We start from the raw sequence: 21531 nt of genomic DNA, 5'->3' as shown, positions 1-21531 counted from the left end.
TGTATCGGCCGACAGTTCTGCTTACTGCTCCCAGAACTGACTCACAAGGGGATGTGGGGATTTCTGAGCTGTTTCAAAATGTGCCCCAAATATTAGGGTGTTCGTGCAGCCCTTGTTTATTTAAAATTTAGAAAATTAAAAGCCCCAGGGACAACAAATACGACACACACGCGTGTAGAAGCTGGGAAGGAGAGGTGGGCAGGGTCCCATCCACCTTCCTCCCCCACCCGCTTTCCTCCCCCACCCCCCACCCGCTTTCCTCCCTGACCTTTGATCTCACTGTCTAGGAGTCTTTACGGACTACCTCACTCTCTTCCTGGTCAGTCTTTCCAATTCTTTTGCTTACCAACCCTGAGGTCTCCTGAGCTCATCAGGCAAGCCAGCTCCACTGGAACCTGAGTCGTGGTTGTAGGGGGGGGGGTGCGGGAGGATCTGGGGGGTGCGTAGCGAACCCGGAGGCTTTGTTGCTGCAAGGAATTAGTTAGGAAACTAGGAGGGGCTGCTCCTAATGGGAGAGACACCTCTAGCTGCCGGCCGGCCAGTCGTATTGGCGCGGGGCTGTTCCCAGGAGCATGTGGTGGCGTGTGCAGAGTAGGCTAGGAGCAGTAGGAGGGTCACAGAGGGACCAGACACCTGCTTCAGATGGCGCCTTCAGAGCTGACCACAAGTTTGCTTGGACAGACCTGGTGGGAACTAGGAACTGTGGGAAGAAAAGAGCAGGCTTGATGCAGCCGCAGAGCACTGGGGACAGCCTCCCTATCTGGCGGTGTCACCAGACACATCAGGGAGAGGTGGACACCAAGTTGTCATGATGCCTGGAGCCGTGCTGAATCCCGGCCCCAAACACAGAGAAGCTCTCTCCACACAGCATCTGCCTTCTTCTGGAGCCTGCCTGTAGCACCTGCTGGGGCCAAGGGAAGGAGAGAAGGCAGTTATGACAGAGCGGAGGAGTCCCCTAGGCCAGGCCCTTGGGTGAAGACTATAGGGGGTAGGACAGGCAGCTGAGAAGAGAGGCTGAGCAACTCTACGGTGTCCACGGTGGGCCAAAGTAGCGGCCCTCTGTGGGAACAGAACTCACCTGTGATGGGCAGTGAGTGTGTATGGTTTTTGATCCTGTGTGAGCTGTGGGGTTCTCTGCACACACCTACCTGTACACATACACACACACATATACATACACATACATACACACACACATACATACACACATACACACACACACATACATACATACACACATACATACACACATACACACACACATACATACACACACACATACATACATACACACACATACATACACACATACACACACACATACATACATACACACACACACACACACACACACACACACACACACACCGTGGACACAGGTCCATGTCCATGCTAACTGGGCCCATGCAGTAGCTGGAAGATGTACAGTGGTTGGCAAAGCAGGAAAGAAGAGGGCTTGGGGGGAACAGTTTTGGAGCTGCCGGCTGTTTCAAATAATAAACACTGTTACAACGTCAGCAAAAGCTGCCCCCACCAGTGGCAGCTGCCAGCTGGATGAAAGTGGAGACCTGGGCTCTGGGGTGGACAGGGTTGGGGCTGTAGGAAGGGTAGGGAATGGGGTGTGTTTATGCCAATGAAGCCAGGACCTCCTCCAAGCCTGCAAGCTTTATTTATGCTTTTATATCTGAAAGACCCCCTTGAGCTCACCAACATTAGGTATGGCAGTGCATACCTTTAATCCCCGCACTTAGGTGGTGGAGGCAGGAGAGCCTATCCTGAGCTACATAATGAGACATTAAAATAAATACATAAATAAAGCCCCAGAGTCTTTTTGAGGAACAAGTGTTAGCAGGGCTTCTCTCCCTAAGGCCTGAGTTTCCAGCATGGCATGGGTTAACAGGGACCAGGCTAACAGGATTAGGGAACACCTTCTCAACCAGCTCTTCTCAGTATTTGAGCCAGAACCCGGGACTCCATCAGGGACCCAAGGGTTCTCCAGGCTATCATTTGAAATCTGGGAACCCCCAATCTGGTGGAGGAGTCTCAGGACCCCAACCCATATCACCAAGACCAGCGCCTGGGGACCACTGTGTCTAGGTTTCCCCTTGGGTGATCAGGGGACTGGACTGAACATGTGGCCAGGGCTTAGTCCCTGGTACAAGAAAGGCCAACAATTGTCTGTCTGTCTGTCTCTGTCTCTCTCTGAGTGTGTCTCTGTCTCTGTGTTGAAAGTTTCTTTCTTTTTTTATTTTTTATTTTATTTATTTATTTATTTGAGACAGGGTTTCTTTGTGTAGCCTTGGCTGTCCTGGACCTTTGTAGACCAGGCTGGCCTTGAACTCACAGCAATCCGCCTGCCTCTGCCTCCCGAATGCTGGGGATTAAAGGCGTGCACCACCACACCACGAAGGTTTATTTCTTTTCTTTTCTTTTTTTTATTTTTTTAAAAGATTTATTTATTCATTATTATGTAAACAGTGCTCTGCCTACATGTACACCTATAGGTCAGAAGAGGGCATCAGATCACATTATAGATGGTGGTGAGCCACCATGCCGTTGCTGGGAGTTGAACTCAAGACCTCTGGAAGAGCAGGCGGCGCTCTTAACCACTGAGCCATCTCTCCAGCCCCCGAAGGTTTATTTCTTTACCCATTTCTTCCCTGAGGTAGAAACACGCCGTTACAGTTTGGATGCAGTCTGACAGTGCCCAAAGGTTTCACGGTGCTGATATAGAATTACATTGTCAGGCATTGGGGATGTGAGAACAATGGTGCTTGCAGAGGCAGGACATTCTGGGGAGTGATTAGGGTTAGAAGGGTTGGGGTGGGGGGCAGGGTGGGGGCCCTATGGAGAGGCCTGAGGAGACACACTCATGCTTTTGGTCTCTCACTCACCATGCGATGTCCTCCGCCCCCTTGGGATTCGGTTAGTAAGATCTGACACCAGGTGCTGGCCCTCAACCCCCGACCTTCAGAGTCATGAAGTGACATGAACTCGGTCACTTTGTGGTGCCATTGGAAACAGAGAAGAGGCAAATCCATACAGAGGACCTGCCCTATCAGAGGCTGTTTCCCCATAGCAAGCCACCCTGGCCACCCTGGAGGCCTGTTTTTCACCCTCACAGTAATCTCACAAACTAGATCAGGCTAAGCCACTTTCAGCCACGGGAAAACAGGTTAGAAAAGTCCGTGGCACCACCTGCAAGTGAGGCTGCCAGGACTAGTGTACGTTCACCTGGCTCCTGAGAGGTTTTGGCCTGGACTACCAAAGAGTTTTCCAGTATCTAACTCAGCTGGGGATGTACTTCAGTGGTAGATTGCTTGCCTAGCCCCCTGGGAACCCTACGCTCAAACCTCAGAACAGAAAATAGTAATATATTAAGGAGCCTAGTTGGGTGTGTTGGTGCATGCCCCCAAACTCAGTACTCAGGCTGTGGCACGGAAATCTGGAGTTCGAGGCCAGCTTGGACTACATAGTGACACCTTGCTTCTTTAAAATTAATTAAAGAGGTAAATCAAATCATTACAAGGAATTTAGGGCTGGGCTAGGCTTGCTAGCCTTAAGTACCGCCTGGAACTTGAAGTCAGGAGGTGCCAGTCTGGGGGTGCCAGAGGTCCTATGTGCCAAGGGTTAGGGTTAGGACCATTGGAAAGTGAGACCAAGCCTGTGCCTTGCTGTGACACAGCTGGGGGTTAGAGGCCACGGGGTCGCGGAGGGGAAGGCAGCTTGCCGCTTCTGGATGGCCCACATTCCCCCAAGTCATCACGGTTCTGGGGACTCTGGCCGGGTCCTCCTTGCCTCTCACAGGCCTGGGGAACACAAGGCAGGTAGGGCACAGAAGCAACTAAAAAGAAACGGCGAGAGGAAAGATGAAGACCACACGCCTTGAGTTTAGAGGGAGCGCGCTCGCCGCCGGCAGAGGACTGGGGACCCTACTCAGTCTCCGGCCTTTTTCGGTGCACACGGCCCTGACGCTCTCCAGAAATCAATCCTAGAACCCGGGGCAGGAGCGGGGGAGCACTGAAGAGAGGAAACCCAGCTCCGTCCGTCCCATCGGGGGGACCACCAAACTTTTCCTGGGGGCCTTAACAGCAGGGTAAACTGAGGCCTGGCTTGCTGCTCCCGGCCCCCACTCGCTGGTTCCCGCCCGGCGGGAGTCCAGACCCCACTTTCAGTGCCCAAGTACGCGGCTCCGCTCCGCTCCCGTCCCGGGCAGGCAGAGCGCGGAGCCGGCCAGTCGCTCCCACTCCTGGCGCTGCTGCCCGGGCCGGGAGCCCGCCTCTCCCGCTCTGATGTAAGCTGATATTTTAATTCTCTTACAAGGAATGGTGTTTAGAGAAATGACTTAACCGGATTACTCATCGTCGATAATGACTTGGCCCGGCTCCGAGGCTATTCCTAGACGTGACGCTTGAAGCTTTGATTCTCTTTACTTTCGCACACCACCACCGCCCCCCCACCCCAGCTTCCCCCTTTCCCTCCCAATGCCAAGAAATTACAGCGAGTGGCGACTCCGCCCCTACACGCCCCCCTCTAGCAAGGTATCCTGGGAGATGCAGTTCACTTTAGATTCTGGTGTCACCCGCGTCGCTCCCTATCCCTGCGCTGCACTGATCAGGGTTAGGAGGAAGCAGAAGTCACCCAAGTGAGACGTGTCTCAGTTTATCCATCTGTCAACTGGGAGGAACAGCCAAGAACAGTCAAACAGGACTGAAAGGCGCTCTGAGATCTTAGGTAAAACTGCCACGCTGATGTAACTGGAGTGCCACTCCAGTGCCTTTTGCGTTGACTCCCAGTCTACAGCTACCGCTTTGTGACAAACTATGACACAAGGAACCAAGGACCTGGCGCACAGTCAGCCTTTCCTTACTCCATCCATATTATGGCTGAACCAGTGAACTTGTGCAGCTCCTGCTCCCTGTCCCTCAATGTCCCAAGAGCATTCTGGGGACAAACACAGAGCCTATTTAGTAGGGGGGGGGGGTCAGGTGACATGTCAGGTACCATGGGGGTGGCAGGGTGGGGAGGTGTCTGAAGATAGCACTGTGCTGAGTCTCCAGCGGCCATTTTGCTGTCTGTCGCTATGACATTGTCTGACTTGGTGCCTGTGCACATAGACTATGTGACACATGTTGGGTGGATGGGTGGATGGGTGGATGGATGGACCAACCCAGAATCATCCCCTCCTCCTCTGATAAGTCACCTGTGGCTCTGAGAGGCCAAACAACTCCCACAAGATTGCACATCTGGGCTGTATCTGAGTGCAGATGAAAACCCCCAAATTCTTCCCTTACCCCGGGAGAACTCAACTGTCACTTTTCAGGTGCAGGGCGTTTAGTATCTTGAGTTTCTGTGGAGTGAGGAGAGGTCCAGGGAGCCCCACCTACCCACCCCAAAGCCAGCTCTAATGCCACACAGGAAAGCTGTTCCAGAGTCAGCTGGGAGGTACAGAGAGGGGTTGGAGCACCTGCTTTGAAGCACCCTGGGGCCAGTGACCACACCTCTTCTAGGAAATTGTCCCTTGGTGATCTGGGACACAACCCTGTCCCAGCATGGCCACCTCCCCAGCCTCTCATCCCTAGCCCGCCCCCAAAGGCCAAAAGCTATTCTTGTCTCTTTCTAAAATACGCTTTTGAAACCATGAGCCCATTTTTTCCATTCCCGGGCTTGGGTATGGTCTATTTCGAGCATTTGTTGTTTTCCATGAGTTGCAAATGCCACTGAGAAGCGAGCCTTTCCTGGACAGCTAGCATGGGGGGGGGGGGGGGGAGCCAAGGCAGGGCCAGCAGTTAAAAATACTCTCCCACTTCATTCCCCTTTGAAAACAAGGCCCCAGGGGTATTTTGCAACCGCTGAGCCTGGGAACAGAGCAGAAACAAGGGGGAAGACAGGCTGCTCGTCTTTTTTTTTTTTTTGGCGCACGCTTAACAGCTTTGAAGGTCTCAGATGATGCTCGGCACTGACTTTGCTGTGTGACTTCCAGCAACTTGCTTACCCTCTCCAGGCCTGAAAGCTCCAGGTTGAGGACCATCCCTCCCACCCCACCCCCAAGGTCAGGTCCCTAGAGATGGATCAACATGAAGTATTAGAAGGTAGCCTTAGCTTAGTCTCTCCCCAAAAGTGTTCTAAGAGATCTCGAATTTTCTCAGCAGGATTCAGGTAATGGGGGGTGGGGCTGGGGCAGTCTATTGAGATCACATAAAGGCACAGACAGTAGTAGATGCTGACGGGGAAGCAGACCTGTGTTTTAACTGTAGATATCTCTAGGACACAAACAATCTAAAAAAAACACACATTAAGCAAAGTTACACGTTTTAGCATACCATGGATAGATGTATTTATGGAAATAAGTAAGGAAAATTCTGAAAGACGAGCCGATCTGATACTGAGAGGGAGGGAACTAGGTCTGGGGCAGAGCCAGGGAGGACTGATTTATCCTCAATGCTTGTTTCCGGGAAGAATGTGTTTACACGTTAGTGGTGTTTTGCTTTTCTTCTGGAGGCTGGCAGAGGGACAACCAAGACGCGGAGGGGCTAGGGACTGCTCATCCTATCCTGGGCTGGTGTTCTGTGGGCAGGCGAGGGATGGGGGAAGGTGGTTGTGAGCTGGGGCAGGGATGTGTAAGACAGAAGCCTGAGCAACTGGAATGTTTGTGCTTTTAGGAAGGCAAATAAAAGGTTGCTCCTCCTCGGCAGGATTTATTAGCTGTTGTAAATTACTTTCTGTTGCAAATAGTTGCCTCAGGGGACAATTAAATTTAGATCGTATTGTTCTCACGTTGCCCTAGACAGGTGTTGGCTTGCTGGGGCCTCGCACAAACAGCTCTGCCTTGTAAGAATGTGCTCCCCTGCCGGGATGCTAGCATCCTCCTACCCAGAGGCAGGATTAGCCGTGGCTTGGTAAGGTAGAGTGCCTCACTGATGAAAGTATCCAACCCAGGAAGTGGTGGGTGGGCAGCATGCGGGTCTCCGTACTAGCCTGGCATTGTGGCCGATCCTTAGCAAACGGATCCTAGAAGTTTGTGAAGTTTCCAGGTGGTATCTCTTGGTAGATAGCATCTCTGTCTGTCGGTCTCAGATCTCCTGGGGTGGAGTGCGGCAAGTAGTAATCTCAGATGTGGGAGGTACTGTTGCAATCATTATCCTGGTGAGCATTCTGAACAGTTAATAAGTATTGACAACAACGTGTCTATTACCCGGTCAGCAAGTACTGGCTGTTACAACTGTCCCACCAAGCCCGCCGTTGCTTAGGCCCAGAGGGTCAGAGTCACCAAATGCAACCTGGTACTTTCGCTCAGTATGAACAGGAGCCCTGTTGGGGAGGGGGTACCCGTGGAGCTCTCCTCATCTGTGCCAAAGTTGAACTCTAGCCCCACCACTTACCATTTATATAAGATAATTGATCACTCAGCCTTGCTTTTTTAAAATTTTATTTATTTATTTCTCTTTTGAGCACGCTTAACAGCTTAGAAATGAGGACAACCATGGCGTGAAATGTGGTTCTAGGGATACCAGCTGCATACCAGGAACAGAGTTCAAGTCCAAGCTTCGCAGCTGCGAAGCTTTCTGCCTTTGACTCTTGTTTTAGCTTCAGCTTCATTAACCCACACGAGTCCAAATGACTGATCTGCCTCCTCTTGTCCCCACTCACCTCACCTTCATCTCCTTCACTTCCTCTTTGCACAGTTCAGCTTGTGGCTGTCAGTCTACTTGACAATGTGGACATGGGCACTATGGGCAGGCCTAGGACATTAGGCCTGGGTAACGGACTTTCTAGATTGGCTCCTGGTAGGCTAACAGTACTCACCTCCCTATGTGAAGCTAGCTAGATAGGGTGGAACAGGCCAGGACCACTTCAGGTCAAAGTCGGAAGCACTTTGCTTAACCTCACCTAGTCTTTGGCAGGCTGCAGAGAGCGGGCCGCTTTCTCAGATTCTAGTTTTGTCTCTAGGGCTGCCCCATTCTTGAGTGTCCCGCATCAGCCCGTCGCTGCCTTGTGGTCGCAAACTACGATTCCCAGACTTCCTCGGCGCAAGAGGCGGAACCGACCGCGCCCTCGAAAATAGGATTCGCCAATGGGAGCCCAGAGCGCTGAGGGGCGGGGCTGGGGGCGGGTCCGAGGGGGAGGCGGCAGACGAGCGGCGCCGAGAGTCAGTCGCGCCGAGAGCGCTGGGACTGGACGGCTGCGCGCGCGTTGGGTCTCCGGACGACGGCGGCGTACGACCTCGCTAGGCCATGGGTAAGCGGCTCGCGGGCGGCGCCGGGGTCGGAGGGATGGGGTCCCGGGGCGATCGCGGGCCGCGGGGCAACACGGGTGTCTGCGTGCGGTCTTCTCGTGGAAAGTCGGGGCGGCCAGGGGCTTCCCAGGCGTTTATCTCGAAACTCTCCACTCCGGCTCTGGACTGAAATTCACTGAGCCGCCCACACTTCCTGCTGCGGTTTCAATCTCGAGCTGCTCTGGGCCCATTTGTTGTGACAGCTGTCAGCAGCAGCTTCTCGACCGCCGGCCCCTCCCTGCCCCGTGCCAGCCCAGCGCTTCTCAGAACCCGAGGCGCCCGGGCCGCGCGAGCCGCGCGCACGCGGCGCTTCCCACTGCGGCCGCGATTCCTGAAAGTGACTGCGCGGGTTTTGAAGAACTTGCTCAATGCGCTTTGAAGAATCAACGGTTCCTCTTTCTGCCGAGGAACATGCTGATGGTTTGACGGTCACAGCAGGTCCGCGCCTTCTCCCCTTCTTTCCTCTTTACTTTTCTTTTTGTTTCTCTCTCTTCTTTTTTCCAACCTCCCCAGCAAGAAAAACAGCTTCTTTTTACTCCTCTAGCCTTCTGACTTTTCCCTCTCTTCCCTTGGGTCTCTCCAGAGGGACAGGGTGATGGCCCTGGACTGGCGGTGATTAGTGGAGAAAGGACAGAAGCGCAGGCTGCCAGGGTGTGACAAAACAAGTTTGGCTTTGCCCTCAGCGCAAACTAGGGGCACAACCACCCACGGCATCTACGACCCTCCACACTGCCCAGGTGTCGCCCCCTGTCTGGGGTCACACCCCACACCCTACACCCTGTGGGGCCAACCCTGGGTAGGGAAGGCCTCAAATTCATCCCAAATTGTGTTGCTCCAGCCTGCGACCCCTTGTTTGCAATCTTTCGTTTCAGAAGGATGAGGGGGTCACAGCAGCCAAAGGAGGGCAGCAGGTGTTCCTTGTCCCACCCACGGGGCGGGGCGTGTTGGGAACTGATGCCACACCTAGGGGTCTTTGTGCCTAAATAGGTGCCAGGGCAGGGGAGGGTGGGAGATGTTAGCTAGAGGGTCTGGTCTCCACAGCAGTTACGGAGTCCAAACTGCTTGGCCTAGAACTTGAAGTGACAGAGGCCGAATGGACCTTAGAATTAATTATATACCCTTCCCTACGTGTCTTTTATTACAGTCAGAGAAACTGAGGCATAGAGACAGGCTCAGATCTGACAGGGAGTGAGGGCCAGACTTCCAAGACTCCTTTTCCCTCTCTCCTTTCCTGGTGGGAAACTGATCTGTAACGGTCTACAGTCCCTCTTGGACCAGGTAAGCGGGCTCTGTCCTAGGGTGAGGAGAGTTAGGAGGAGAATGGAAAAGTAGCGATGTAGGGAAGCGCCCTGTGTAGGGGTTCTATCTCTACTGTTGAGTCACCCCCTCATCTTGTTTCTGCATACAGGTTGGATGGGAGCACCGGAAATGATCCATATCTAGGGCTCTGTTTTCACCAAACATATGGACAGCAGGGCGGGGCCATGGAGGCTCCGTCCTTCCAGGGGGCAGCATCTCCTAGGATCTCCTAGCGCTGGGTGGCAGTGGGAATCTGGGATCTCAAAACCATCTATTGACCCTACAGCCCCGCTCTGCCTTTATGTCCCCCTCAGGGCTCTCGGTGTTGTCTCTAGCCACTTAACAGAGCTTAGCTCTCTCTGCCTTGGTGAAGGTGCCAAGGCTAAGCTGTGGCTGGTTCTGTGCCCTGGATCCTCAGAATCCTGTCCAGCTGTCTTCAAGGCTAGCTCTTGGCAGGACCCCTCCCCGCCGCCCTCACCCCCCCCCACACAAACTGCCCATTGGAGCAAGCCCAGGCAGCCGGCTTCTGGGCCACAGAGTGGAGTGACCGCTTCAAAGGCTGTCTTTGTTTCCTCTCCAGCTTGAGCTAAGGGAAACTTAAGCCAACAACCTCAGGCAAGGGGGTGGGGCTGTGCTGGTTGTTATTGAGGTCGCTGGTGCCATTCTCGTTGTAGTTGACGCAGTGTTCCCAGTCAGTGAGTTTTCATGAAAGGAAGTGTCACTTCCTTCCCATCACAAGAAGGGTGGCTGGGGTAGGGAGGGAAAGTGGTGCCCACGCCTAGCAAGCCTAGTAAGCCGGCTCATGGGAGGTGTGCAGCCTTCATGCTGCTTCTCCAAGCATCACGGTTCTCACACCAAGTATAGCATCCCACACCCCACGTACTCAGATCAGCCTTTCAGGAGTACCCCCGGTGGGGGGGGGGGAGTCAGATACTGTGGGGACAGGCAGGTGTCAGCAAAGCAGTGTTTACACTTTTCAACCACAGTTTGCAGGGGGAGGCCTCATTAATGGCTTTCTTCAGCTTAGAATGCTGGCCACTGAGCCTAGCACACCCATCTTACAGATGAAGGGAGTGAGCTACAGAGACAGCGGTGGAGGTGATAAAAGAGGCAGCCTGCTTGGCATGGTGGTTCATGCCTATAGTCACAACACTCGGGAATCTTTTTTTTCTTTATTTTATTAATTTATTCAGATTACAACTCAATTGTTATCCCATCACTTGTATCCTCCCATTCCTCCCTCCCTCCCGCTTTCACCCTATTCCCTTCCCCTAGGTCTATGACCCAGGGGGACCTCCTCCCCCACTATATGGTCTACACTTGGGAATCTTAAGTTCAAGGCCAGTCTGGGTCACATAGAGAAACCCTGTGCCAAGCAAACAAACAAGCAAAAATGCAGCCAAGTGGAGCTAGAGCCTCCTCTCCCTCCTCCCGTCCTGCAGCCTCAGCTCCTCGGCTGGCAGGGCAGGGGTCAGGCTTATAAGGCCTCTTGATGTGCGCTGCTTCAGTGACTCCTCAGCAGGGAGTCCCTCACTGCTGTCATCCCCTCCCCCCTCCCTTTACAGGGAGCCTTTGTCTACCCAGACAGCAGGTGACCATTTCTTCAGCCAATCTCAGTAGTGCGCAATGTTTTTCCTTCCATAAAGGCTATATAGGTAGTAGCCGGTGTTGCAGGAGATGGAGCCCTGAGAGACCGGAGGCCAGGTGCATTGATTCACACTATAAAGCCCCGCCTTTCCTATTCTGGGCCTGTCTGACTCAGTGGCCCACACCGACCTAGTCTTTTCTTTCTTTCTTACTCTTTTTAATTTTATGTGTCTGAATGTTTTGTTCCTACATAGGTTGTGTGTACCATGTGTGTGCCTGGTGCCTGCAGAGTTGAGAAGAGGGTATCGGATCCCTCGCAACTGGTGTTAGAAGTAGTTGTAAGCCACCATGTGGGTGCTGGGACTTGAACTTGGGTCCTCTGAGAGAACAGCCAGTCTTCTTAACCACTGAGCCATCTCTCTAGGCCCCTCACACTGACTTATTCTTACTATAAAGTGATGGGGCTGGACAGATCCACTCAGGCAGTGTAGGTAGGTTTATACCCTCTGAGCTCAAGAGAAAGCCAAGATCGGTTTCCCTGTCCTATTTACAAAGCTCTAGATTTTAGGGTTCTGGCTCTTGGTGTAATCAGACTTCTGTAGTTTGCAGCTGAAAAGCTGGGTGACCCTGAGGCCAGCTGTCTGGCCTCTCTGAGCCTCGGGCATGACATGTTAAAAGGGAGAAGATTCAGTAAGGCTTGTGTGAGATACCCAGCCCCAGGTAGCCCAGAAGAGATTAGCTTTGGTGGAGCATAGCTAACGCAGAAAAGGGAATAGGGCGTGGTTTGCCAGTACCAGCTTTGGCCAGCTTGCTCTGATTTGGAAAGAGGGACTGAAACCTTGCCCTTAGGGCTGTAGCTTAGAATCTAGAGGCCACCACCTCAGACACAGCTTTGGAATCAGTCGGTCATAACCCAGAAGGGAAGGGGCAGGGCAGGGCCAGCTCTCCTGCTGTACCCCTCCCCACCTACCTGTGGCAGAGGAAAGGACTCTGTCAAACTCTCGTCTCTCAGCCTCCCTGAGTCTTTGTTTGGGCAGTGGAGTAAGGAAGCATAGAGAACTATGGAGTGAAGCCATTGCACAAAGGAGCAGACCGGGGATAAGGCTGTTTCTCAATTTAAGTGCATTTCAACCAAAATCCCACTGGTGGGTTTTGTTTTATTTTGTTTTGTTTTTTAATTTTCTGTTTATTTCTTTAGAGCTGTGGTTCTCAACCTTCCTAGTGCGGTGGCCCTTTAATACAGTTCCTCATGTTACGGTGACCACCCCCCCCCACTTTAAAATTATCTAATTGCTACTTCATAACTGTAATTCGTAATTGCTACTGTTATGAATCATAGTGTAAATATCTGATGTGCGACCCTTGGAAAAGGGGTCACGACCCACAGGTTGAGAACAGCTGCTTTAGAGCCTGAGCCCACGCCATCCTGACTTTCCGATGAAATGTGCTTCGAAGAGGGATGTGGGGGGGGTGGAGGGGGAGGCTTGACCTCTGTGTAGTGAACTCTTTCATCAAGCTACAAGAATTAAAGCTGCACATGGATGCAGCACTCCACGTGAGTGGAACAGAATAGTAAGAAAGTTTAGGAACAACCCCAGTTATCCTTCCGTCAAGGGCGAGGTTGTGGGAAAGCAGCATTTCGCCCACTGCAGAGGGTGCCACTCTGCCAGCACTGGTAACTACGGGGCCAGCAGAGGAAGCCGTGGCTGGAACCCCTGCCTCACACCTCACACCTCACACCAGGAGGGAGTTCAGATGCACTGCAAGAAAGCCTCAGTCCCTCTTATTGTTGTATGGACGACACTGGAAAGCAGAGACTGTCTTCCTGCAATGCCAGCCCTCTTCTCTGTCACTAGTCGGGCATCAAAGCCCTGGCTGGGGAAGGTCCTACACACAAGCCCTGAGGCAGATGAGGACTTGGTTCATGGGAGCTGTAGACAAACAGGAAAAGGGGAGTTTCTCTTACCTTACAGGCAGGGTGCTCCTGAGAGATGGGCATCACCAGTGCCCCCAGCCCCTTCCCACCCCTCGTAGAGCCAAGGTGGAGCTCAGCCTGCTATTCCGCGCTTGGGCCTTGTATCAGGAGGTGGAGGAGCCGGGTGGCCGTGACAGCGTCTCTATGGTTGTAGGTTTCACAGCAGAACCTTTACTATAAATGTTTTGCCTGGAACCCATAAATGATCCGGGGAGGTGAGGGGTTAGGACTGCCAGGGACAGGATAAAGGGTGCCCTGGCTCCTCATTTAAAGCTGCAGAAGTTGAGGCCGAGAAGGTCCTGTCGGGAACAGGAGGAGTGACAGCCCTAGCCAGGGGAGAATGGGCTCCAAGTTCATTTGGGGACTCAGGACAGAGTGATAAAGAGAGTTTCCCTTTGTGGCTCAGGGCAGGAGCTCTGATCCCTTTTCCATTTAGGGCCAAACAGCTTGGATTGGCGACTTCCTTTCCAGGTAACACGAGTGCCCCAGTCCAGGAGATCTTCCCTGAGTGAGCTTACATATCCCAGAACTGAGCTGAGCGTAGAGCTAGAGATCACCAGACTGGCAGCTGTCCGCCTGCGGCCCGCTGGGATCCGTGGGAGCTTTGGGTTCTGATAACACTTTACTCAGGGCCATAAGCATCAGCCTTAAAGTGCTCCCAGGGCTGTCTGGTCCAACTGTGTTAGTTTCTGAGATCCAGGGGCCACGGTATGCCAGCTCTTTAGCACCAAGAAGCCCAGGTCTCACTAAGAGATAGATGGAGAGTTCCTGGTGCCCGCGCCCAGGGCCTGAGGAGCAAGCTGAAAGGGAGGCAGGAGTGTGTGGAGGCCTCAAGCCAGAGCAAGAGCTGCATCTGGTTGTCAGACTAGAGAGTCACCCAGAGGTGGCCTCTGGGGCTTCCAGAGCCTGGCCATGGACTGGATGTCAGTAGCTGTCTACGAGGGTATCCAAGTTGCTTTAGACACTGGCAAGAGTTAGGATGAGCATCTCCAAGTGGATTTGGACACTTAATAAGGACTTTGCCAGTAGTGACAGTAACCCCAGTAAACTATTGGACCAGTGGTCACACCTGCTTTGTCTTGAGTTCTGGTGCCCTAGGGAGATGCTGAGCCTCTTGACCTCTCTGGCCTCAGCTTTCCCCACTTTAAAAGGGGATCCCTCCTGGGACTCAATGAGAGTATGTACCTGTAATCCCAGCACTTTGCAGGTAGAAGTAGAAGAATCACCAGTTCAAGGCCAGCCTGGGCTACATTGCAAGACCATTTCAAAAACCAAGGGCTGTAGCTCAGTGCAAAGTGCTTAGTGGGGTGGCAGAAAAGAAAAAGCATAATGAAATGTGTGAAATGACACAGTAAAATCCATTTCTTTGGATGCTAACCTCTGCCCAAAAAAGATTTAAAAACATGTTTGTCTAGAATGTGCAGGGTCCTCGGCTCCATCCCCCAAACCATGGAGAGCAGGCTACCGAAAGGCAGCTGTGCTGGCACCTGCCTACAGTTGCAGCAATGCAGAGGCTGAGGCAGAAGGAACAGGAATTCAAGATCGTCCTTGGCTACTTGGCAAACTGCAGGCTGGGCTACATAAGACCGACTCATAGAGCAAACAAGTTTCCTCTTTAGTTGGACATGGTACCTCATGCTTGCAACCCCATCCTCCAGGAGGCAGAGGCAGGAGAGGGGTTGCATCTTTTAGGCCAGCCTGGGCTATGCTGTGAGACATTGTCTCAACAAATTAATTTAAAAAGATTTGGTCCAAAGCTGATGCCAGCCTGCCTCATCACCTGATGAGGGTTGGGTTGATACTTTTTGCAGTGGCCAATCTGTGCCGCTTTGCTTTCCACTGGTCCTGCCCAGGCCAGAGCTTTCACTAAACCACGTGGCACAGGTGCCTTCTCTCCTCACAAGCTGTAGGCCTCCATCGTTCTCCGATATCCGGCACCTGCCTTGAACAGGACCGGAAGGACTCACTGCAGGCAGTTTAGTCATGATGGACAAGAAAGGGAAGGGCAGGAGCGCTGGAGTTGGCTGGGGCTGGGGCAGGCCAAGGAGAAGGAGGGATTCTGGGTGATCTGAATGGTGCTCAAGACCCTTGCTATCAGGGCAGCCTGGAGCCTAAGGGGCAGCTGGCGGTGGTGGTGGGTGGGCGGAGCTACTGCAACGCTTTCTGCCTGAACATGGGCGGGTTTTGGAGAGTGTGTCCACACACCACACCCTACCCAGACTCTTCTACTTGATCATGGACCATAATGAGGAAGCTGAGGGTGTCCTTCAGAGATGTTGGGGTGCGGCTAGAGTAGAGGAAAGACGGTGGCTGCTGGGCCAAGGTGAGCGTGTGTGTGTGTGTGTGTGTGTGTGTGTGTGTGTGTGTGTGTGTGTGTGTGTGTGTGTTTTAAGAGGAGCAGCTCGAGTGTGGCAGCCAGGACTGGCCAGCAGAAGACACTGTGGATACAGCGTGAGCACTGGCTGGTGTGAGGAGAGCATCCCTCAGCCCCACCCCTCCTCCCCGCATCTCCCCTGCCCTCCCCCCTCTCACTCCTCTCTCCCAACAGCACCTCCTGCCAACGCGAAGAAAGAACAGTCTGAAGAGGGTGACCTCCTGGAGCTGCCTGGGTCCCCCAAGCTCCCTGATGAGCAGAGCAGGAGCCAAAGCTCCATCCAGCTGGAGGTGAGTTGGACAAAGCCTGGGACAGCTTCCCTGATCTCCCCCCCCCCACCCCCCACCTCCAGGGAGCTCTGAGCTCTGAGAGGGAGACAGACACCTGCCTCCTGCTGCAGCGAAGATGCAGGATCTGGGTGCCAGGCAACTCTCTGCAAATCTAACACCCTGGACTTTGGTCACACCTGTCCATCAAGCTGATAGCAGGAAGCGCGGAGTGTCTTTGTACATTTAGCCTTTTTTGTTTTGTTTTGTTGTTTGAGACAAGGTTTCTCTGTGTAGCCCTGGCTGTCCTGAAACTCGCTCTGTAGACCAGGTTGGACTCAAACTCACAGCGATCCACCTGGCTCTGCCTCCCTAGTGCTGGGATTAAAGGCGTGCGCCACCACTGCCCAGTGTGTATTTAGCTATTACCATACTCTCTAGGGACACTGAGCCTGCCTCTCAGGATGAGATGGACAAAACAGATGGAAGCAAGATATTAAAGTGGCCCTGGCCTGGAGGACAGAGCACTGCTCCTATGGCCATTTCCAGGCCTTGGGCTGTCAGGACTCTGGAGCCCTGGATTCCAGCCCTTGACCTGGGCACTAAGCTCCCAGCTGCAGTCGTATGACCCAGGACAGGATGCTAGGTGCTCCCAGGTAGCCCACAGTTGAGACCTAGGCACTGATTCCTTCACACAGCAGTGATTTCCTGTGTCCAGCTGCCCACAAGTGGGGCCCATCCCTGCCTCCTGCTCTTTCCCCAGGACTCCCCTGAGGCAGGCAGGGAGCGGGAGGAGGAACAGGCCTTCCTGGTCAGTCTCTACAAGTTCATGAAGGAGCGACACACGCCCATCGAGAGGGTGCCCCATCTTGGCTTCAAGCAGAGTGCGTCCAGGGGCGGGGGGCAGGGGGCAGGGTGCAGGGCGGCAGGTGTAGGGGGGCAGCCAGGGGAATCTCCTCAGGCAGGACAACAGGCAAGGCACCTCTGCTCTGGGTGACCTGGACGCCGCCAGCCTACAGAGGTAGCCTGTGAGGAAGGGGCCTCCCTGAAGGCAAGGGGTGGAGTGGGGTTACTTGGCCATCAGCGGTCCTGTCTGGGAGCATGGGGTTCCAGAGCCTGACAGTCTGTCTTGCCCCTTCCCTTCAGTTAATCTTTGGAAGATCTACAAGGCAGTGGAGAAGCTGGGGGCCTATGAGCTGGTAAGGAAGGACTCTCAAGTCGCTTTCTGGGCTCCAGCCTCAGCCAGGGAGCAGCGTGCTCTGCACGGCTGATCTTGTCTGAGGAAGACCAGAATACTCAGCTCCAGGCTGAGGCTGGGGGTGAGGGGTGGGGTGGGTGCTGGGTACTTTGCATCTCTAAGGAGGTTTCTGCCCTGCCCTCTGCTGCCCCAAAACCTGCTATGTCTAGCAGTCAGGTAGCCCCTGGGAGGAAGAGCTGGTGGGTTCCAACATCATGCTCCAGCATCCTGCCCATGGATGGAGAAGGAACCCCCAAGCTCTCACCCTCTCCCTGCGATGGGTACTTGGGGCTGAGAAGGTCCCATAGCCAGAGGATACCCATGAGCCCATCCTGCTCTGGTGCCTCCCAGGTTACAGGCCGGCGTCTCTGGAAAAACGTGTATGACGAGCTTGGGGGCAGCCCAGGGAGCACCAGCGCTGCCACATGTACACGCCGCCACTACGAGAGGTATGTGGCCCCCATTGGGTGCTGCACACCAAGCCTTCTCCTTCCATGGCCTTGGCAGGTGTGCCGGGAGTGGGTGCACAGATAGTATATAGACAGATGTGCTTTGTGTCCAGAGAAGGGAGCGGAGTAGATGTGCCACAAGCGTGTCCTTGTCAGGGTTGGGATCTGCGGCAAAGCAAGGAAGAGCTGAAGCATGCTGTGTGCACTAGCAGGAAGGAGCAGACAGGTTTGGGACCAGCAGGAGTTCTGGTGGCGAGGAGCCAGAGGGGGCTTGGAGGACGCCCAGCAGAGGCCAGCTGTGAAGGGCCACTGCTGGGCTTCCTGTGGACACACTGGCTCCTCCCCAGGCTGGTCCTCCCATATGTGCGGCACCTGAAGGGGGAAGATGACAAACCACTGCCCCCCAGCAAGCCCAGGAAGCAATACAAGATGGCCAAGGAGCTGAGGGGGCATGATGGGACCACTGAGAAGCCGAAGAAGGCCAAGGACTCGGAGGAGAGGAGAGTGGACCAGGTAAGCAGTCGCTTTCACAGCTTCTCGCCATAGCTGCTGACTCCTGCTTGCAGCGCCGGGGACCTGCAGCAGCGCCAGCGCCAGCGACCTGCTACTAGGGCAGGCGCTCATGAGGCCAGGTGACATCTGCTCGCAGGACCCTACTGTTGGGATTGCAGGGTCCTGGGCTCCATCTGCTCGGGATGGGGCACGTTGGAAATTTTTGCCTCTTGCAAGTGCTAAGAGGCACTGCTGGGGGGCTGGAGAGATGGCTCAGTGATTAAGGGCTGCTCTTCCAGAGGACCCAGGTTCAATTCCCAGTACCCACATGGCGGTTCACAGCTGTCTGTAACTCCAGTTTCAGAGAACCCAACACTCTCACACAGGCATACATACATGTAGGCCAAATACCAAATGTACATAACAATAAAAAAGTAAATAATTTTAAAAAAGAGGAGAGAGAGAGAGAGAGATGCTGCTGATGGGTGCTGAGGGCCTGCTGCTCCAGGTTACAGGCACAATCTTGTATCCAACCCTAAGACAAGGCTTTTTCTTCTTCCAGACCATGCCAGGAAAGACTAAATCAGACACTACTGGTCAGACACAGCTTTCCAGCCAGGCACCCTCAAGGGATGGCACAGAACAGCTGGGCCCAGCATCTGGGCCCTCGCTTCCATTCATGGGTGCTAGTGGCTGCCCTGAGGCCTACAAGCGACTCTTGTCCAACTTTTACTGCAAAGGGGCACATGGCATCATGTCACCACTGGCCAAAAAGAAGCTCCTGGCCCAGGTCAGTAAGGCAGAGGCCTTGCAGTGCCGAGAAGAGGGCTGTCGCCACGGAGCAAGGAGCCCTGACAAGGACCTTCAAGAAAGCCCCCAGAACCTGAGAGGGCCAGCTGAGAACTCTCTACACCAGCTAGCCCCTCACGAAGGATTGCAGGCCCCTGGTGGCAGCACCAGGGAGGAGACCCAGGTTGGCCCCTGCCCTACAGCCCCCACTTTCTCAGGCTGTTTTCATGCATACCCCACTGAGGTGCTGAAGCCTGTCAGCCAGCACCCCAGGGACTTCTTCTCTGGCCTTAAAGACAGGCTGCCATTGGGACCGCCTGGCAAAGAGGAAGGGCCGGCAACCAAAGAGCCCCAGCTGGTGTGGGTCGGGGATGCCAGCCGCCCCTCTGCATTCCATAAAGGCAGCTTCAGGAAAAGGAGTTTCTACCCCAAGCCCAAAGCCTGCTGGGTGTCCCCCATGGCCAAGGTCCCTGCTGAGAGCCCTGGAGCCCCACCCCTGCTCCCCAGTAGCCCAGGCCTTGGCAATAAGCGCAGCTTGGAAGAAGAGGGCTTTGCTCACGGCGGCAAAAAACTGAGGGCAGTGTCTCCATTTCTGAAGGAGGTGGATGCCAAGGAGTGCGGTGGCAAGGCTGCAGCGCCTGGCTTGGCTGTGTCCTGTGTCCTGGGCCCGGCCCTGGGGCCCACTCCTCCCGAGGCCTACAGGGGCACCATGCTGCGGTGTCCTCTGAACTTCACCGGTAGCCCAGACCCTCTTAAGGGCCAGGCCACGATCCCCTTCAGCCCCTTAGTCATCCCAGCCTTCCCCGCCCATCTCCTGGCTACCACAGGCCCTTCACCCATGGCTACCGGCCTGATGCATTTCCCTTCTGCGCCCTATGATGCTGTCCTCCGCAACAGACTGGGTCCAGCTTCATCCGCCTGGCACGTGCCACCCGTCACAAATTATGTGCCACCTCATTTCTTCCACCTCAACACCAAGCTGTAGGTTGGAATCTCTCGCTATGCTGTGGAGGATTTGATGGGGCCTCAAGCCGGGCAGGTGCCACCAGGGGATCTCAGGCCGCAGCCGACTGCCTAGAACTCCCAGGCCAGTTACCCTCCCCGAGCCTATGTCCCTCTGGCACAGACAAGGGGAGGCAGTGGGCTTGTCTGAATGAAGCAGCCTGAGCCCAAAGCCCAGGGACCAAGTTGTGGTAAGATCATGAAAGTACCCGAGTTGGTATTCTCTCCACAGAGGCCAGGAGCACTGTGAGGTGGGAGAGCTAGATAGATAGCAGTTCAGGGCAGCCAGGTTGGCCATGAAAGTTCCAATAAAAAGACACTGGTGTGATTGCTCTCAGCCCTGAGGTGGACAGCACTGGACTTTGGCAAGGGGAGGCGAAGCAGGAGCAAGCCTGCGGACGTGGTCATCGCCGTGGGAGTGAAGATGACACCGTGTGATTCTGGCCTGGATGCTACCACCTCACTGGAGGGCAGGCCCAGAGCCAAACTGTGCCTCTTAGGGACAGATGAACATCCATGTTGCCTTTTGCTCCAGCCTTGGGGTCCCTGCCTGTTAGGGTTGTCATGGTGCAGAGCCTAGAGCACACTGGTGACTTGGGAGACACAAGGGGAGGGCTATGTGATTCCAACCCTCTGAGCTGAGCCAGAAGATGCATATGCCTTGCACCTTCCAGCCAGTGAAGGGTGTTGCTCACTTTGGGAGGTTCTTGCTGTGTTGCTCAGGTTAGTCTGAGAGTCCTGGGTAAAATCTTGCTGTTGCCTTCTCAGTAGCTCGAACTACAGGTGTGAACCTCTGTACCTGTGAAGAGGGGTTTTGAGGGTACTCACACAAAACCCAAGTTAATCTGTCCTGGGAGTGGGCAGACTTATGAGCCCTGCCACCACCACACTTGTGTTCCTGCTCTACATACTGGAGTTGGAGTAAACAGCAGAGGGGACCCATCTGTGCCAGCAAACCTGGGGACAGGCCTCAGTGAGTTTCAACTGTGGTTGCTCCATGGGCCCACACAGAAGCTTTAACACCTTCCTCCTTCAGAGATGACTCGCTCTGCCAGTCCCAAGGAGACTGTCACTACAGCTTCACAACTGTTCCTGGAAAGGCAGTACCACCATGGCCCAGAGATGCCAGGATGCCAGTGAACCAGGTCAACAGATAGCTAATGGCCAGCATCATGGTGGCTCTCATCCTATTCCTGGCCTCAGGCCATGGGTAGGAGGGCAAGGTTTTACGGCCCCCTTAGTTCACAGGTGGCATGGCCAACACCAGGCACAGGAAGTGTCGTTGAGGATGCCTGGCTTTGGGAAATGGGTGGCCAGGGAAGACAGCTGCCCGTGGAGGGGAACTGAAGCACAGGTGTCCTCCAGGTCCAGTAGCCAAAAGATGGGGGTCCTACTGATGTCCTTGGGCATCTTCCAACTCCCTGCCTGCCTTTAGGAGACACTAAGACACCTGCCAGAGTATACTGATGACCAGCCCTGAGCTCCTGGCTGCCCCACTGCACCCATGTGCTACCCTATCTGTAAGCTTGTACCACCCAGCGAGGAGGGACTCTAGGCTAGCAAACGCCCTAGGTGCTGGGCTGCATACTGTGAGGTCAAACCCCAGGATAGATGGGGGCTTTGTGTATGGAGGGATCCCTTCATCTACAAAGTAACACTAGTCTCAGCCTACTCAAGGATGATGTATTTCAGACAGCCTGACTCGGGTGTGAATTGTTCAGGGCTGCAGGGGTGGGGCCCTCTGGAGGCACATCTGGAGAGTGCACCTTTTGTCCACCAGCAGGGT

General features: G+C 54.2%; 1 protein-coding gene across 2 annotated transcripts; it reads left to right on the top strand.

Moving 5' to 3' along the window:
- The first annotated feature begins 8109 nt into the window (after positions 1 to 8109).
- On the top strand, positions 8110 to 20082 carry ARID5A (AT-rich interaction domain 5A). 2 transcript variants are annotated; one of them, XM_084752947.1, is made up of 7 exons: positions 8110 to 8238; positions 15685 to 15800; positions 16540 to 16660; positions 16923 to 16975; positions 17365 to 17462; positions 17810 to 17975; positions 18517 to 20082. In XM_084752947.1, the coding sequence occupies exons 1-7, from the start codon at positions 8235 to 8237 to the stop codon at positions 19726 to 19728; spliced, it is 1770 nt and encodes a 589-aa protein (XP_084609073.1). In that variant the 5' UTR covers positions 8110 to 8234; the 3' UTR covers positions 19729 to 20082. The 2 variants fall into 2 exon arrangements, with proteins under 2 accessions (XP_084609073.1, XP_084609072.1); XM_084752946.1 differs by lacking the exon at positions 8110 to 8238 and adding an exon at positions 8265 to 8713.
- The last annotated feature ends 1449 nt before the right edge of the window (positions 20083 to 21531 follow it).

Source organism: Acomys minous, assembly GCF_964271855.1.
Source record: "Acomys minous genome assembly, chromosome: 13".
NCBI lineage: Eukaryota > Metazoa > Chordata > Mammalia > Rodentia > Muridae > Acomys > Acomys minous.
Note: the sequence above shows the minus strand (reverse complement) of the source record. Positions and strands in the feature narration are given on the sequence as shown.